The sequence below is a fragment of the Mobula birostris genome, chromosome 7 (genome assembly GCF_030028105.1).
Source record: "Mobula birostris isolate sMobBir1 chromosome 7, sMobBir1.hap1, whole genome shotgun sequence".
In the NCBI taxonomy this organism is placed as follows: Eukaryota; Metazoa; Chordata; class Chondrichthyes; order Myliobatiformes; family Myliobatidae; genus Mobula; species Mobula birostris.
In genome coordinates this window covers 178857474-178877178 of record NC_092376.1, presented here as the reverse complement: position 1 = coordinate 178877178, position 19705 = coordinate 178857474, and the positions used below count along the sequence as shown (strand labels likewise).

The 19705-nt window shown below is 43.9% G+C and overlaps 1 protein-coding gene across 4 annotated transcripts; it reads right to left on the bottom strand.

Moving 5' to 3' along the window:
• Nucleotides 1-300: 300 nt before the first annotated feature.
• On the bottom strand, nt 301-18474 carry LOC140200908 (protocadherin gamma-C5-like). Of its 4 annotated transcripts, none has more exons than XR_011886754.1 (3): nt 15946-18474; nt 5528-5735; nt 301-824 (listed from the first exon to the last, which is right to left on the bottom strand). XR_011886754.1 is itself a non-coding variant. In XM_072264557.1 (2 exons), the coding sequence occupies exon 1, from the start codon at nt 18339-18341 to the stop codon at nt 15957-15959; it is 2385 nt and encodes a 794-aa protein (XP_072120658.1). In that variant the 5' UTR covers nt 18342-18474; the 3' UTR covers nt 301-824; nt 15946-15956. The 4 variants fall into 4 exon arrangements, 1 of the variants encoding a protein (XP_072120658.1); XR_011886755.1 differs by having other exon boundaries at nt 5541-5735; XR_011886756.1 differs by having other exon boundaries at nt 17828-18474.
• Nucleotides 18475-19705: the final 1231 nt, after the last annotated feature.

The window sequence follows — 19705 nt, the reverse complement described above, 5'->3', positions numbered from 1 at the left end:
TGCCATTTCTGGGACTGTGTTTGAGTAAGATTTAAGAAGAACTGTTCCCAAACATGACACCTTTTTGTGAGCTACAAAAGCATAGCACTGTTAATTGTTGTTTAGGGGAGTAACTGGTTTAATTGTCTGTATTTTGGGCAGATACTGAAAATATAGTTGTTTAACATTAAAAACTGAGTCTGTGTTCTGTTGCTGTTAGCACATAACACCCCAAAGAATGAACGACAGCTAAACGCGAGAACCATAGAGCCACTACCCCCAACTCCCCCCTCCTGTGCGTAAGCGGCAGCAAGCAAAGATCCCTCCTCCCCCCACCGGCAAAAAAAGCAAGCATCAGCACCGCCAGCAAGCAGCCAAGCGTGAGCAAAGCAATAGCAAAGACACAGACTCGCAGTTACCACAGAGACTTCGCGTTTCATCCGGCATTCGACATACCACAGGTTCTCCTCTCCCTTAGAAGAGAGAGGGAGGTGTCTCCATTTTCCCATCCAGTGGGGACACGTAACAGCAACTCGCTGGTTTACGATTTTAAATATCCGTTACGTCGCTCTTTTCGAGCTCTGTGCCTGAAGCTCGCAAAGATCTCGGGTTTTCGGGCCCACAGTAGTAGTTTTCCGACTCCCCCGACGACACACGAGTCTCCTGCCGTGACACCACCCCTCGATCTGCCCATCTCCAGCGCCTCAAGATCTTAGGCTTCCAAGTACAAGCTGGAACACTTGGCGTGCTGAATAACGGCAGTCCTGAAATCCCGAGAACGGATCCCACTCCCGCAAAGAACCGAAGTCTGCGTGCAACTCCAGGTCAGTGTCTTCAAAAGATCCCTAAAAGGGAAAAAATAAAGATATCAATGAAGGAAATAGAGCTGTTTCCGAAGATGCAAGCAAACGAGTCGCCGTATAGCGCAATCTTAACTCCGCTCCTGTCTCCCTTAGCATTGAGCCTTAAGTCTCCATAAAGCCGTAGCACTGCATCCTCTCAAAGGGAATAGTAACATTTGCATTTGTCTTTCTTACCACGGATTCAACCAGGAAGTTATCCTTTAGTGAATCCTGTAAGTAGACTCCCAAGCCCCCCTAGCACCTCTGATTTCTAAATGTACGCCCCGTTTGGAAAAAAAGATGGGACGAGGTTAAGGAGCCAGTGGAGAGTGCCCCTGTAGCAATCACTCTCAACAAGAGATATATCATTTGGGAATCTGTCAGCAGGATGATCTAACAGAGGAAAGTGACAGTCGTCTGGTCGCTGGCAGTGGCTGCCTCTGTGTCTCAGAAGGGAAGGGAGGAGAAGAGGCACGTTGTGATGATAGGAGATTGGTTAGTAATGGGAACGAACAGTAGGTGCTGTGGGCAAGAACGAGATTGTCGCGTGCGAGGGTCTGGGATAACTCGGATTTAGTCCTCATTAACCATGAGTGGGAAGGAGAACAACCGGAAGTCCTGGTCCATTTATGTACCAATAAGATGGTTGCGACAAATGACGAGGTTCTGCAGAGAGTGTTCAGGAAGCTACATGCTAAATCAAAAGGCAGGGCCTCCAGGGTTGTGATCTCAGGAGTGTTAACCGCGCTATGTGCTAGTGCGGCCGAACTAGCGAGGTTATAGGGTTTAATACGTGGGAGGGAGGGCAAAATATTTTTGGATCATTTTTTTTTCCCAGGTAGGGTGGGACCTGTACAGTAGGACGTTCAGCACCTGAAATGGAAGGTGACTAATATGCAGGCAGTATGGCTTGTTAATTCTGCATGGTAGGAAGCAGAGTGCCAAAACATTGAGTGGAGATGCTGTGGAAGTAGATCTTGGTAAGACCTCAGACAAAATTAGGAAACTGAAGGTTGAGCATTTTGTGACTAGTGTCCTGAGATGCCTGTATTTCAATGCAGGAAAGGCGGAAAATAGTGCTGAAGATGAAGTTGCTGTTTTACAGACAGAGGCAATGTGTAGTGAGGAGAAGCGGTTGATAGGGCAAAATTACAGTTAACAGGATGAGTTGCAACGTAAAAGGCAGACCAAATTGAAAAGCCTGAATACAGGATTGAAGCTGTTGTATCTGAATGCCAGCAGTGTACTGAAAAACGTAGACGAACTTGCAGCACAGTTGCAGATTAGCACGTATGATGTTGTAGCTATCAATGAATCATGGCACAAAGATTATAGCTTGGAGCTTAACGTCAAAGGATACGCATTGCACCAGAAGGATAGGACGAAAGACGGGGGACGACGTGATCCCTTTGGTAAAAGAAAGATGAAATGAAATCATTAGAAAGAGTGGACATGGGGTCGCAAGGTGTTGAATTATTGTGGATAGTGCTAGGGAACTGCAAAGGTAAAGGAATCCATATGGGAGGAGCATATATACCACCAAACAATAGCAAGGATGTGGCCTACCAATTAAGACGGAAGATAGAAAATGCAAAACAAAGGGTTAATGATACAATAGTCATGGGGGACTTCAATATGCAGACAGATTGGGAAAATAATGTTGCAGCTCAATTACAGGGAGTGGAATTTCTGGAGTGCTTAAGAAATGGTTTTTGCAGAGTACCTCGTGGTTGAGCCCACAAGAGAAACAGCTGTTCTGGATTGGGTGTTTTGCGATTAACCAGAATTGACATTAGAGTTTAAGATTTTAAAAAAACCTTTCAGGGAAAGTGATCATAATATGACCGAATTCACCCTGAAATTTCTGAAGGAGAAGCGAAAGTCAGATGTACTAGCATTATAGTGGATAAGGGGAATGACAGGGGCATGAGAGAGGAGTTGGTCAGAAGTGATTGCAAAAGAACACTGTCAAGGATGACGGCTGAGGAACGTTGCCTGGAATTTCTGGAACGAATACAGAAGACACAGGATATATACATACTAAAGAGAAGAATTATTCTAAAAGGCAGATGACACAACAATGGATAACAAGAGAAATTAAAGCCAATATAAAGGCCAGAGAGAGCATTTAATAGAGCAAAAATCATTGGGAAGCTTGAGAATTGGGAAGATTTTAAAAACCAACCGAAAGCATCTTAAAAAGTCATTACGAAGATAAAGATGGACACGAAAGTGATCTAGCCTATAATAATACAGGAAAGCATACGTTTCTTCAGGAACGTAAAGTGTAAAGGAGAGGTGAGAGTCAATATTATACCGCTGGGAAACGATACTGGAGAGATAGTGATCGGGTACTGAGAGATAGCGGACAAAATGAATTAACATTTTGCATCAGTCTTCCCTGGGGAAGATATTAGCAGTATGGTGGAAGTTCCCGGTGTCAGGGCCCGTTCAGTGTGTGTGAAGATCCCATAACTAGAAAGAAGGTTCTTGGGCAACTGAAGGCCTGAAGGTACGTACGTCACCTGCACTAGATGGTGTACATCCTACAGTTTTGAAATAAGTGGCTGAAGATTTCGTGGAGACATTAGAAATGATCTTCCAATAATCATTAGCTTCTGAAATTGTTCTGGAAGACTCGAAAAGTGTAAAGGTCACTCCACTCTTCAAGAAGCGAGATGCAGAATAAAGGAAACTAGAGACCAGTTAGTCTGACCTCAGTGGTCGGGAAGATGTTGGGGTCGATTATTAATAACGAAATCTTAGTGTACTAAGGCACAAAATAATGCAGGTTGTAGACAGCATACAAGGGGTGATTGATAAGTTTGTGGTCTAAGGTAGAAGGCGTCCATTTTAGAAAACCTAACACATTTAGTTTTCAACATAGTCCCCTCCTACATGTACACATTTAGTCCAGCGGTCGTGGAGCATACGGATCCCTTCTTTGTAGGGGAGATTGATAGGTTCGTGGCCTAAGGTAGAAGGAGATGAGTTATTAACTTCAAACTTTCTGCATTATCACTCAAAGAGTTGAACTGCACGTGCATGTAACAAGAAAGTCTTGGACCTCCAGGTGGTCCACAGCAGGGGTGATTGATAAGTTCGTGACATAAGGTGAAAGGAGATGAGTTATATAGCTCTCGTTACATGCAAGTGCAGTTGAACTCTTTGAGTGAAAATGCAGAAAGTTTGTAGTTTGTCCTCATCTCCTTCTACTTTAGGCCACGAACTTACCAATCACTTCTGGAAGTCCAAGACGCCAACTTCTACAAAGAAGGGATCTGTATGCTCCACGACCGCTGCCCTAAGCGTGTAAGTATAGGAAAAAATAAATGTGCTAGGTTTTCTAAAATTGACTCCTTCTAACTTAGGCTACGAACTTATCAACCACATCTCGTATGTCCTCAAGGGAAATGTTCTAGCATGGATCAAACAGTGGCTAATTGGCAGAAGGCAAAGAGTGGGAATAAAGGGAGCCTTTTCTGACCGGCTGCCGGTGAATATTAGTGTTCCACAGGGTTCTCTGTTGGGACCGATTCTTTTATTTTATACGCTAATGATTTATATAATGGAGTTGATGGCTTTGTTGCAAAGCTTACTGCCGATATGATGCTAGATGGAGGGGCAAGTAGGGAGGCAACAGAAGGGCTTAGTCAGATAAGGAGAATGAGCAAGAAGTGGCAGATGGAATACCATGCCGGGAAGTGTATGGTCATTCGCTTTGGTGAAAGAACTGATAGGGATGACTATTTTCTAAATGCAGAGAAAATAAAAATAAAAACGGGAGTGCAGATGGACTTGGGAGTCCTTGTTCAGGATTCCCTCAAGAGTAACTTGCAGGATGAGTCTGGGTGGGAAAGGCAAATGCAACGATAGCATTCATTTTAAGAGGACTGGAATATAAAAGCAAGGATATCATGTTGAAACTTTATAAAGCATTACTGAGGCCTCACTTGGAGTATTGTGAGCAGATTTGGGCCCCTTATCTTAGAGAAGATGTACTGAAACTGGAGATTTTCAAAGGAGACTCACGAAAATTATTCCAGGATGGCTTATGAAATTCAGTAGAACGAGGGGTGGCCTCATTAAAACCCAACGAATGGTGCAAAGCCTTAATAGAATGAATGTGAAGAGAATGTTTCCTCTGATGGGAAATCTAAGACCAGAGGCACAGACTCAGATTAGAGGGGAAACCTTTTGGAAAAGAGATGAAAAAGAATATAATTAGTCAGAGAGTGCTGAATCTGTGAAATTCTTGCCACAGGCAGCTGTCGTTTTCAAAGCTTTCTGTATATTTTTGGTCAGGGAATGAAAGGATATGGGGAGAAGGCAGGAGAATGGGCTGAAATGATAATTGGATCAGTCATGATGGAATGACGGAACAGAGTCAATGGACCGACCAGATGTCTTAATTCTGCTCCTATATGTTATGGCCTGATGATCCTAATAGTCAACGCCTTCACTCGTTCTGTCAAAATGCATTACCATGCACTTCCCTCCACTATATTCCATGTGCCAGTTATTTGCCCATTCTCATTATCTGCCTTATTCCTTCTGCAAATTCTCTGGTTTGCCAAAACTACTCCCTCCTCCACCTATCTTACTATCGGTCACATACTTTGTCAGAAAGCTATCCGTTCCTTTCTACAGAAATTCAGCATTCTGCTTCATTTCAAATTTTCGCCACTGTACCATTCTGTACTCACTGTATTAGCTTACGCTATTTTTTTCCATTCTGAGCAATTTCTTGTCCTTATATTTGCATAAGGAGCGAAAAGAGACCACTGCGAGTTAGACCGGCGCGAAGTTTAAATGGAGACAGCTTTGTAGAGCGGACAAATTTCAGCCAGGTGCGTCAAATTGCAGCTTCTTAGTCAGCTTCCAGGTGCGTCAAATTGTAGTCACACAGGGCCTCTGGAGACAGATAAGTGGGTAACAGTCAGAAGAGGGATGGGCAAGATGCAAATACCAGAGAGTAATACAGTGGCTGTCCGCCTTAACAATAAGTACTCCTGTTTCAGTGCTCTTGGCGGGGGACAGCCTACTAAGGGGAATCAACAGTTAGGAGGTCAGACAGGCGACTCTGTGGACGCAGGAAACAAACCCGGATGGTAGTTTGCCTCCCCCGTGCCAGGGTCCAGGATGTTTCGGATCGCGTCCACGGTATCCTGAAATGGAAAGGTGCACATCAGTGGTCGTGGTGCGTCTGATACCAACGACATAGGTAGGAAAGGGGAGGAGGAGGCTCTGAAAACAAACTACAAGGAGCTAGGGAGGAGGTTGAGAAGCAGGACCTCAAAGATAGTAATCTCTGGATTACTGTCTGTGCTACGCAACAGTGAGTATACGAATAAACTGAGGTTGAGGATGAATGCATGGCTCAGGGATTGCAGTAGGGGGCAGGGATTCAGATTACTGCATTATTGGGACCTCTTTTCGGACCTGTACAAAAAAGCCGCGTTGCACCTGAATCGGAGGTGGACTAACATCCTGGCAGGGAGGTTTGCTAAGGCTATTGGGAAGAGTTTAAATTCGAATTGCTGGGGATGGGAAACGAACTCAAGAGACGGAGGATGGGCTGTTAGCAAACAAACGGAGAAAGATTGGAGACAGTTCGAGAAGGAGGATAGGAAGGTGATAGAGAAGGGATGCGCTCAGACCGATTGTTTTAGATGTGTCTATTTTAATGTAAGAAGCATCATGAACAAAGCGGATAGCTTAGAGCGTGGATCACTATTTGGAGCTATGATGTTGTGGCTATTGCAGATACTTGGATGGTTCAGGGGCAGGAATGGTTACTTAGATTGCCAGGCGATAGATACGTCAGAAAGGACAGGGAGGGAGGCAAAAAGGTGGGGGCGTGGCACTGCTGATCACAGATAGTGCCACGGCTGCAGAAAACGAAGAAGTCATGGAGGGATTGTCTACTGATTGTCTGTGGGTTGAAGTTAGAAGCAGGTAGGGGTCAATAACTCCACTGAGTTTTTTTTATAGACCACCCAAAAGTAACAGGGACTTCGGGGAGCAGATAGGGGGACACATTATGGAAGGTGTAATAATATCAGGGTATCGTAGTGGGAGATTTTAATTACCCAAATATTGATTGGCATCTCCCTAAAACAATGGGTTTAGATGGGTTCAGGTTTGTTAGGTGTGTTCAGGAAGATTTTCTGACACAATATGTAGATAAGTCTACATGAGAAGAGGCTGAACTTGATCTAGTATTGGGAAATAAACCTGGTCAGGCGTCCGGTCTATCAGTGGCAGATCACTTTAGAGATAGTGATCATAATTATATCTCCTTTACCATAGTGTTGGACAGGGATAGGTACAGACAAGTTAGGAAAGCGTTTAATTTTACTAGGGGGAAATATGAAGCTATCGGGCAGGAACTTGGGCATAAATTGGGGACAGATTTTCTCAGGGAAATACATGGAAGAAATCTGGCAAATGCTCAAGGATATTGGCGTGGCGTTCTGCATAGGTACGTTCCAATGAGACAGAAAAAGGATGGTAGGGTACAGGAACCCGAGTGTACAAAGATTGTTGAAAATCCAGTCATCTCGTAAACAGATTCACCCTCTTGGAAGCTGTCGGGACAGAAGATGATGCCAGCGTAAAAGGCAGTCAGGTCTGCGAGTCAAAAAATGGCGCTGAAGCAAAGCCGAGGAGACAGACGTCAGACAGAGCCGTGGTAGTAGGGGACTCCATAGTAAGAGGTACTGAAAGGGGTTTCTGCCGCAGCAGGCAAGATTTAAGAATGGTGTGTTGTCTTCCTGGTGCCAGGATCCAGGACGTCACGGACCGAGTGCAGGGAATTCTCAAGGGTGAAGGTGAACATCCGGAAGTGGTGGCGCATATCAGCAAAAATGATGTGGGGAAGAAGAGGAAAGACATTCTACAGTATGACTTCAGAGAACTCGGAAGAAGGCTGAAAAGCAGGAATTCCAAGGTGGTTATCTCCGGTTTCTTCAAGAAGGGATCGTACACTATGACCAAGTGAAATAGGAATTGATATGGGAGGTGAGGGGAGTAATGAATTAAAAGTATTGTATATGAATGCACGGAGTATAAGAAATAAAGTGGATCAGCTTGAGGCGCAGTTGGAAATTGGTAAGTATGATGTTGTGGGAATAACAGAGACATGGCTTCAAGTGGACAGGGCCTGGGAAATGAATATTCAAGGATATACTTCCTATCGAAATGACAGACTGATGTCAGAGGGGGTGCCGTGGTTCTGTTGGTGAGGACTGATATTCAGTCCCTTGCGAGGGGAAACAGAATCAGGAGATGTAGAGTCAGTATGGATAGAACTGAGAAACTCTAAAAGCAGAAAGACCTTAATGGGAGCTATCTACAGGTCCCCAAACAGTAGTCTGGATGTAGGGTGTAAGTTGAATCAAGAGTTAAAATTGGCTTGTCGCAAAGGTAATGCTACAGTTGATATGAGGGATTTCAACATGCAGGTAGACTGGAGGAATCAGGTTGGCACTGGACCCCAAGGAAGGGAGTTTGTGGAGTGACGCCGAGATGGATTCTTAGAACAGCTTGTACTGGAGCATGCCAGAGAGAAGCCAATTCAAGATTTAGTGTTGTGCAATGAACCGGATTTGTTCAGAGATCTCGAGGTAAAGGAGCCATTAGGAGGTAGTGACCATAATATGATAAGTTTTAATGTACAAATTGAGAGGGAGAAGGGAAAATCGGAAGTGTCAGTATTACAGTTGAACAAAAGGAACTATGATGCTATGACGGAGGAGCTGGCCAAAGTTCAATGGAACGATACCTTAGCAGGGATGACAGTGGAACAACGATGGCAGGTACTTCTGGCAATAATGCAGAAGGTGCAGGATCTGTTCATTCCAAAGAGGAAGAAAGATCCCAAGGGGAGTAAGGGGAGGCCATGGCTGACAAGGGAAGTAAAGGACAGAATAAAAATAAAAGAGAAGAAGTATAACATAGCAAAAATGAGTGGGAAGCTGGAGGATTGGGAAACTTTTAAAGAGCAACAGAAGATAACTAAAAAGCGACACAGGGAAAAAAAATGAGGTACGAAGGTAAACTAGCCAGGAATGTAAAGGAGGATAGTAAAGGCTTCTTTAGGTATGTCAAAAGAAAAAAAAAAGTTACGACCAAAATTGGGCCCTTGAAGACAGAAACCGGTAACTTTATTATGGGGAACAAGGAAATGGCAGACGAATTGAACAGGTACTTTGGATCTGTCTTCACTCGGGAAGACACAAACAATCTCCCAGATATAATATGGCCAAAGGACCTAGGGTAATGGATGAACTGAAGGAAATTTATATCAGGCAGGAAATAGTGTTGGATAGACTGTTGAGTCTGAAGGCTGATAAGGCCCTGGGACCTGATGGTCTGCATCCCAGGATACTTAAGGAGGTGGCTTTAGAAATCGTAGACGCATTGGTGATCATTTTCCAATCTTCTATAGATTCAGGATCAGTTCCTGTGGATTGGAGGGTGGCTAATGTTGACCCATATTTCAAGAAAGGAGGGACAGAGAAACAGGGATTTATAAACCGGTTAGCCTGACGTCAGTGGTGGAATTATTAAAGATGAAATTATGACACATTTAGATAGCAGTGACAGGATAGGTCCGAGTCATCATGGATTTACGAAGGGGAAATCGTGCTTGGCTAATCTTCTGGAATTTTTTGAGGATGTAACTATGAAAATGGACAAGGGAGAGCCAGTGGATGTAGTGTACCTGGACTTTCAGAAAGCCTTTGATAAAGTCCCACATAGGAGATTAATGGGAAAAATTAGGGCAAATGGTATTGGGGACAGAGTACTGACATGGATTAAAAATTGGCTGGCTGACAGGAAACAAAGTGTAGCGATTAACGGGTCCCTCTCGGAATGGTAGGCGGTGACCTGTGGGGTACCGTAGGGTTCAGAGCTGGAACCGCAGCTGTTTACAATATACAATAACGATTTAGATAAAGGGATTAAAAGTAACATTAGCAAATTTGCAGATGACACCAAGTTGGGTGGCAGTGTGAAATGTAAGGAGGATGATATGAGAATGCAGGGTGACTTGGACAGGCTGGGTGAGTGGGCGGATGCATGGCAAATGCAGTTTGATTTGGATAAATGTGAAGTTATCCACTTTGGTGGTATGAACAGGAAGGCAGATTATTACCTAAATGGAGTCAATTTAGGAAAAGGGGAATTACAACGCGATCTAGGTGTTCTTGTACATCAGTCGCTGAAAGCAAGCATGCAGGTACAGCAGGCAGTGAAGAAAGCTAATGGCATGCTGGCCTTCATAACAAGGGCAATTGAGTATAGAAGCAAAAGGGTCCTTCTGCAGCTGTACAGGGCCCTGGTGAGACCACACCTGGGGTATTGTGTGCAGTTTTGTTCTCCAAATTTGAGAAAGGACATTCTTGCTATTGAGAGTGTGCAGCGTAGGTTCACAAGGTTACCTCCCGGGATGGCGGGACTGCCACATGTTGAAAGATTGGAGAGACTGGGCTTGTATACACTGGAATTTAGAAGGATGAGAGGGTATCTGATTGAAAATATAAGATCATTAAGGGATTGGACACGCTGGAGGCAGGAAGCATGTTCCCACTAATGAGTAAGTCCAGAACCAGAGGCCACAGTTTAAGAATAAGGGGTAGGCCATTTAGGACGGAGTTGAGGAAAAACTTTTTTCACCCGGAGAGTGGTGAATATGTGGAATGCTTTGCCCCAGAAGGCAGTGGACGCCAGGTTTCTGGATGCTTTCAAGAAAGAGGTGGATAGAACTCTTAAAGATAGCGGAATCAGAGGTTATGGGGATCAGGGAGGAACGGGCTACTGACTGTGGATGATCACAGTGAATGGCCGTGTTGGTTCAAAGGGCCGAATGGCCAAGTCCTGCACCTATTGTCTATTGCCTATTGTCTGTTAGGAAAAGAAAACTTCACGAAAGTTTCAAAAAAAAACTAGGTAATGATAGAGATTTAGAAGATTATAAGGCTAGTAGGAAAGAGTTTAAGAATGAAATTAGGAGAGCAAGAAAAGGCCAGAAGAAGGCCTTGACGAGCCGGATTGAGGAAAACCCCAAGGCATTCTAGAAGGATGTGAAGAGCAAGAAATGAGACGTGAGAGAATAGGACCAATCAAGTGTGACAATGAAACAGTGTGGATGGAAGATTCAGGATATAGCAGAGATACTTAATGAATACTTTGTTTCAGTATTCACAACGGAAAAGGATCTTTGCGATTGTAGGGCTGACTTACAGCGGTTTGAAAAGATTGAGCTATAGACATTAAGAAAGTGGATGTGTTGAAGTTTTAGAAAGCATCAAGTTGGTTAATTCTCCGGGACCGGATGAGATGTACCCCAATCTACTGCGGGAGGCATGGGAGCAGATTACTGAACTCTGACAATGATCTTTGCATCATCAATTGGGGCAGGAGAGGTTCCAGAGGATTGGAGGGTTCTAGATGTTGTTGCCTTATTCAAGGAAGGGAGTAGAGTTGGCCCAGGAAATTATAGACCAGTGAGTTTTACCTCAGTGGTTGGTAAGTTGATGGAAAAGATCCTAAGAGGCAAGATTTATGAACATTTGGAGAGGCATAATGTGATTAAGAATAGTCAGCATGGCTTTGCCAAAGGTGGTTCGTGCCTTGCGAGCCTGATTGAAATTTTTGAGGATGTGAATAAACGCGATGATGAAGATAGAGCAGTAGATGTAGAGTATATGGATTTCAGCAAGATATTCCAAAAGGTTTTCCATGCAAAGCTTATTGAGAAAGTAAGTAAGCATGGGATCCAAGGGTAAATTGCTTTGTGGATACAGAACTGGCTTGCCCACAGAAGGCAAAGAGTAGTTGCAGCCGGGTCATATTCTCCATAGAGGTTGGTGACCAGTGGTGTGTCTCAGGGATCTGTTCTGGAACGCCTTCTCTTCGGGATTTTCATAAATGTCCTGGATGAGGGAGTGAGGGGAATGATAAGTAAATTTGTTGATGACGCAAAGGTTGGGTATGTTATGGATAGTGTGGAGGCCTGTCAGAGGTTACAGCGGGACCTCGATAGGATGCACAATTAGGTTGAGAAATAGCAGATGGAGTTCAACCCAGATAAGTGTGAGGTGGTTCATTTTGGTAGGTCAAATATGTTGGCAGAATATAATACTACTGGTAAGACTCTTAGCAGTGTGAGGGATCAGAGGGAACTTGGTCTCCGAGTCCATAGGACACTCAAAGCTGCTGCGCAGATTGACGCTGTTGTTAAGAAAGCATACAGTGCATTGGCCTTCATCAACTGTGGGATTGAGTGTAAGAGCCGAGACGTAATGTTACGGCTGGTCAGGCCCCACTTTGAGTGTTGTGCTCAGTTCTGGTCACCTCACTACAGGAAGGATGTAGAAACTATAGAAATAGTGCCCAGGAGATTTACGAGCATGTTGCCTAGATTGGGGAACATGCCTTAAGAGAACAGGTTGAGTGAACTCGGCCTTTTCTTCCTTGGAGCAGTGGAGGATGAGAGGTGACCTGTTAGAGGTGTATAAGATGATGAGAAGCAGTGATCGTGTGGATAGTCAGAGGTGCCCCCCCCCCCCCGCAGGGTTGAAATGGCTAAGACGAGACGGCACAGCTTCACGGTGTTTAGAGGAAGGTACAGAGGGCATGGCAGGTGTAAGTTTTTTTTTACACACAGAGTGATGAGTGCACGGACTGGGCTGCCAGCAATGGTGGTGGAGGTGGATACGATAGGGTCTTTTAAGAGACTCCTGCATAGGTACATGGAGTTTAGAAAAATAGATGGCTATGGGTAACCCGAGGTAATTCCTAAGGTAAGGGCACGTTCCGCACAGCTTTGTGGGCTGATGGGCCTTTATTGTGCAATAGGTTTTCTATGTTTCTATGTTTCTATGTTATCCTACTCACGAAACTTTAATTCCTTCCCATTACAAATCCTAAGAGACTCTGGCCCTCAATGAACACTCTTGTAATTTTACCACCAGTGGTGTGAGGCTCGCAGGCCTGAGGAGCCCTGGATTGCTTTTGTAACCGTTCTTAAATATCAGCATAACATTAGACAGTTTTCCCATGGCAAAGATTAAAAAGGAAAAATGCCCTTCAGACGTTTGCATCCCCCCCCCACCCCATATTCGCGTAATATCCCAGGAAACGCTGGATCTCACCACGGGGATTTATCCAAATCAGCGATTTGTCTTTCGAATTACATTAGAAGAGTTGCATGCACATCAATTCTTCCTGACAAGAGAGATAACTGGACTCTGGCGGCTTAGGTGATAAAAAAAAAGGTCTATTTTGCATCTCTTGCCGTTCTGTAGTCTACGTGAAAGATGTGGAATCTTAGCTGGAGACAATGGGACATGTATGAAGTCGTGAAGGAGCTCTAAAGTAACAAGCAGTTAGAGTGTTCTTCATCTTTCTTGTAGAAGAAGGTATCAACGTAGTTTAAAGACAGACTGATTCGCGGCTGTTTGGCATGTTCTAAATTCCTGTTGTTATTAGCAGCACGTTATCCAGAAGAAAAAAAAAATCAATATCGACTTAACTGTTCCGATTCCTCCCATGCACTGACCATTTCAGTGATATTCGCATGAGTCCAAACTGGAGTCCATGGACCACTTGCTTAACGGTAGGGGTCTATGGCATAAAAAAAGTTGGGGAAACCCTGCTTTGTTCCATCCATCCCCCAATCTCCTCTTCTGTGAATACAACACGGTAGTCGTTATTTTTTATACTTGTTCTGAGAAACACTCCGGATATGAAACGAAGAACTCTTGTGTTTTCCAGAAGTGAAGACTGACATAGTCAGCATGGCTTTGTAAAGGATAGGTCGTGCCTTACGAGCCTGATTGAATTTTTTGTGGATGTGACAAAACACATTGATGAAGGAAGAGCATTAGATGTAGTGTATGTGGATTTCATCAAGGCATTTGATAAGGTACCCCATGCAAGGCTTAGTGAGTAAGTAAGGAGGCATGGGATCCAAGGGAGCATTGCTTTGTGGATCCAGAACTGGCTTGCCTACAGAAGGCAAAGAGTGTTAGTAGACGGGTCATATTCTACATGGAAGTCGGTCACCAGTGGAGTGCTTCAGGGATCTGTGCTGGGACACTTACTATTAGTGATTTTTACAAATGACCTGAATGAGGAATTGGAGGGATGGGTTAGTAAGTTTGCTGATGGCACAAAGGTTGGAGGTGTTGTGAATAGTGTGGAGTGCTGTCAGATATTACAGCAGAACATTGATAGAATGCAAAACTGGGCTGAGAAGTGGCAGATGGAGTTCAAACCAGATAAGTGCGAATTTATTCATTTTGATAGGTCAAATATGATGGCAGAATATACGATTAATGGCAAGACTCTTGGAAGTGTGGAGGATCAGAGGGATCTTGGGGTCCACGTCCATACGACACTCAAAGCAGCTGTGCAGGTTGACTCTGTGGTTAAGAAGGCGTCCAGTGTATTGGACTTCATCAATCGTGGGATTGAGTTTAGGAGCGGAGAGGTAATGTTGCAGCTATATAGAACCCTGATCAGACCAAGATAATGAGAGGCATTGATTGTGTGATTAGGTAGAGAAACTTTTTTTTTCCCCCAGAGCTGAAATGGCTAGCACGAGAGAGCATAGGTTTAAGGTGGTAGGAAGCAGGTACAGAGATGTCAGGGGTAATTGTTTTTCCGCAGAGAGTGGTGAGTACGTTAGAATAGGCAGCCGGCGGCGGTGCTGGAGGTAGAAACGCTAGGCTCTTTTAAGAGCTTATTGGATTGGTTCACGGAGCTTAACAAAATCAAGTGTTATGGGTAAGCCGAGGTAGAGTTGTAAGATAAGGATGTGTTCGGCACAGCTTTGTTGGCCGAAGGCCTGTATTGTGCTGTAGGTTTTCTATGTTCTAACATATTTCCTTTGTGAAATCATGCTTGCACCCTTGTGAAGAGGGATCTAATTGTTATGGTGGTCAAAAATAAAATATCCAGTAACCACAATCTAAGCACCTGAGAGTGGTATATGTTAACCTTGAAGAGGATCGTATTACCTGTGTCTGAATGGCGCTCACAAATGGGTTGCTATTGAATATGTTGCGTAAAAATGTATGGTGTATCTGATTGTTATGTGTACGTAAAGTGGTCGTATTGGAAAAATAAGATGCTAAAAATTCGTTAGTACTTTGAAATGAATTCCTGATGAAGGTATACCAAATCGCAGAATAAAAACGGAAACAGAATAGAGATGTGGGTTGTCAAATGAAAACAATATTCTGCAGGCACTCAGCATGTGCTAGAAACATGGAAACATAGAAAACGTACAGCACCATACAGGGCCTTCGGCCCACGGAGTTGTGGCGAACATGTCCCTATTTGGAAATTACTAGGCTTACCTATAGCCCTCTATTTTACTAAGCTCCATGTACCCATCTAAAAGTCTTTTAAAAGACCCTATCATATCCGCCTGCCAGCACCGTTGCCGGCAGCCCATTTCACGCACTCACCACTCTCTGAGTAAGACATTCACCCTTGACATCTCCTCTGTACCTACTCCCCAGCACCTTAAACCTCGGTCCTCTTGTTGCAACCATTTCAGCCCTGTAAAAAAAGCCTCTGACTATCCACACGATCGATGCCTCTCATCATCTTATAAACCTCTATCAGGTCACTTGTCACCCTCCGTCGCTCCAAGGAGGAAAGGCCAAGTTCACTCAACCTATTCGCATAAGGCTTGCTCCCCGATCCAGGCAACATCCTTGCAAATCTCCTCTGCACCCTTTCTATGGTTTCCACGACCTTCCTGTAGTGAGGCTACCAGAACTGAGCACAGTACTCCAAGTGGGGTCCGACCAGGATCCTATACAGCTGCACCATTACCTCTCGGCTCTTAAACTCAATCCACGATTCATGAAGGCCAATGCACCGTAGTAACCACAGTCAACCTGTGTAGAAGCTTTGAGTGTCCTATGGATTCGGACCCCAAGATCCCTCTGATCCTCCACACTGCCAAGAATCTTACCAGTATTGCTATATTCTGCCATTATATTTGACTTATATGTTCTTAAATACTTTACCCCACTGTACCACAACCCAAAATATAAACAAAAATAATCACATTAAACTGGGCATGCGTTGATCTTACCCATCTCTAATTTAGGATTGATTCTGAGAGGTGGGAGGGCCGCATGGCTTCAAGAAAAGGAAGTCGCTTTGCGCTGATTCTGGAGAAAGACGGACTGAGTACTGAGGCACTCCAGGCATACGGACTAACTGCTCAGTACCGGGATAACGTAAAGTTTCCTCCATTGCAGATCTTCGATTACACGTATCCAGCATATCTCCATGTTTGTAACAGTAACTGGGGGACATGTACTCTTGGGGGTTATTTCTGTCCTGTTTACACTTGATCCCGATCAACACAATGATAATTAGAAGGAAGACAATGGAAGTGCAGCTGAAAATAATCAATAAATGAAGATTTAGATCTGACAAATATTCGGAAGTATTCACTGAATTACTGCTCTCGGGGAGTGTTTCGGTGCTATTCTGCAAAATTGTGATGTGAAGGGTAACCGTGCTGGATAGGTTTGGCTGCCCGTTGTCTTTCACCATGATGACCAACGTTTGTGTGGAAAGATCACCCTCCATGATTTTGCGCGTTGTTCTGATTTCCCCGGAAGTTTGACCAATGGTAAACAAGTTTGGGTCAGTAGCTTTCACTATTTGGTAAAAGAACCTGGCGTTCTGACCAGAATCTACATCTGTAGCCATAATTCTGGTGACGAAATACCCCTGACCCGCTGACAGAGGAATGATCTCCGCGGCTGCTGATCCACTCTCTGCTGAATGTGAAACTATTACCGGAGCGTTGTCATTTTGATCCAGAATAATCACATGCACTGTAGCGCTGCTGCTCAGTGAGGGAACCCCAGCGTCACGGGCTTGAACATGGATCTGAAATGTTTTGAATTCCTCATAGTCAAAAGAGCGCAAGGCGTAAATGGTGCCGTTCATGGAGTTAACGCTGAGGTATGTGGACACTGGTAGATTTTGGAAATGATCGTCCAGAATGGAATAGGAAACAGATGAATTCTGCCCCAGATCAGGATCGGACGCAGACACTGTGAAAATGGATGTGCCAGGAGCATTATTTTCAGCCACATATACGTTATAGGATAGTTCAGAAAAGCGTGGGGCGTTATCGTTTACATCAGTAACTACAATATGGATGATTGTATTTGTTGACAGAGAAGGTGACCCCAAATCCCAGGCTGAAAAATGAATTGCATACCCAGATACCGATTCACGGTCCAATCTTTCCCGTGTAACTAACTTATAATGATTTGATGATGCTTGTAACGTAAAAGGTAGATTCTTTTGTATCTCGCAGCGCACTTGACCGTTTTTTCCAGAATCACGATCAATAACATTGATTAATGTTATATAAGTTCCCGCTGGGGCATTTTCCGGGATTTGGTTAGTCATTGACGTCACCTTTATTTCGGGTGTGTTGTCATTCACGTCAATAATTTTAATCTGGACATTGGCGTGTCCTGTATTCGCAGGAGACCCATGATCAACAGCTTGAATATCGAGTGAGTAGCTGTTTGTTTCTTCAAAATCTAGAGGCCCTTCAGTTACAATCTCTCCAGTTTCTGGGATCAAACTGAAAACACCATGCACCCGTTGTGAAGTAAGTCCACTGAAGGAATATGTCAGCTCTGCATTCAGCCCTTCGTCCAAATCATTTGCTTTAACTTTCATCACTAATGTACCTCGCGGTGTATTTTCCCTTATGCTACTCCGGTAAACATCATGCTCGAATACAGGTGAATTATCATTGAAGTCTAGTACAGTAATGAGTATCTGAGCTGTTCCGGATCTCTGAGGGGTCCCACCGTCCATCGCCGTAAGCACAAGCTGAAAAGATGACTGCAATTCCCGGTCCAAAGATTTCTCTAACAGCAATTCGGCAATTACAATACCCCCCTCGGTTCTCCGTGATTTTAGACTAAAGTACTCACTTGAACTGATTGCGTAGTCAACGACAGTATTTCTTCCAATATCGGGGTCTTCGGCACTCTCGAGACGGAAGCGTGCTCCGGTAGAAACGGCTTCGGATATCTCCAACGGAATACTACTATCCCGGAAAGTGGGTGAATTGTCATTCGCATCAAGAATCACCAGCTCGCCGTGAAGTACCTCCAACGGATTTTCCAGTATTATTTCAAAGGGCATCGTACACCTATCTGTTTGTCCACAAAGACGTTCCCGGTCGATTTTTTCACGAGTAGACAAAACCCCATTTTTCAAACTGACCTTCATATACCGCCCTCCGTCATCAGCGCTCAGTCGGAATTTACGAGTTGATAATTGCTGTATATTCAATCCCAAATCCTCAGCAATATTCCCAACAAATGACGTTTCTTCCATTTCCTCCTGAATAGAGTAACTGATTTGCCCGGAAATCTTCTCCAGGGCACACAAGATGAAAATGGAAGCAATTAGAATGAGGTTTAACCTCCGTACACACGCCATTGTTACGTATGCAGTTAATTTGCGAAACCAGGCCTCGATTTATCGGCTAGACCCTCCGAACGACAAAATGCAGACACATGCAGATAAGGACCGAATCTATACAGGCAGGATATTTTTTCTGCATCATCCTGACTCCATAGTTAAAACGCACGTAAGGATCGTGTTTTCAGTCGCCTCTGTCCTTTTATTCCGAGTGAAGGAGGGGCAATGGATCTATCAGTATACTGCAGCTTCTCATTGGTAGACAGCGACACAACCAGTTCTTTTCGACAATTACAACTGCTGCTCTTAAAGCTGCATTGTCGTCCTAAGTATTTAACATTGTACAACCATAAAATGCAGTTGTTGAGAAGATGACTCATTTGGTATTATTTTCAGCAGATATCTCCGTAAGTCATGACACCAGCATTAAGATAACATTTTGGTCTTAAATTTAGCACAACATTCGCATTCACTCAGAGTGCAAAGTGGAAGAGATAAGACGCATCAGCATTTATATGATCCAGTGAGTTTAATCGTTTGTTGTCCCTTGTGTCCCACCATGACAGATTGCTGCAATTGCACTGTGATGTGAACTGCAGGAAGAAACTGCGCAGAAAGGTGTTTCTTTTAAGAGGGAAAACCATTGCATTGGAGCATTCCACTCTCCCAGACTAATAATATTGTTCAATATATATTGCACTGGAAAACAAGGATTTTCTTCCTGGATATTTTGGGGCGTACCTTATGGAATTTATCTCAGTTGAACTATCGTAAACCGTCAGCACCGTTATGCAATACGCATTATTTCTGTGATAAAAGAAGTATGAACATTTTGATGATGTTCAGCATCAAGCAGTCTAACATAAACCAAATAAATTCTGAAGAAGTACCCGTTGTGAAAAATATGCTGTCCAGTGTTATATAGGAAAAATACTACTTGGTGGCAAAGGCGCATGTTGGAGTCTGAAAATCATATAGTTAGCGGGAGTAACAAAATAAAATCTACATATAAGTCCCTATACGCGCAACTAGAGTTTGTCGTTATTTCTTTTCTCGGCTCAAGATGGTAAAACATGAGGTACAGGCATAGCCAAGCGCACTGATTTCCAAATGTTTGGAAGCTTCGCACTGTTATGTTGTTATTCAGTATTGTGGCTTTCTGGAGAAACATAAATACTGTTGTATAAGCCTAGTTGTATACTTCGAGGGCGAACCCATGAATAGCATCCAGACTAGTCGCGGTACTTGGCAAAGTACTAAGCACCTGTGTTTTTGATCAGCTGGCTGGAGTGTACATGAGGTCGTTAACCTATCGCTTCTGCAGTATAACGTACACATTTGCTTCATAGAAACATAGAATCATAGAAAAACTAAAGCACAAT

What these genes read in the sequence shown, in the direction of transcription:
- LOC140200908 (XM_072264557.1), bottom strand. Translation starts at nt 18,341, where the DNA reads ATGGCGTGTGTACGGAGGTTAAACCTCATTCTAATTGCTTCCATTTTC.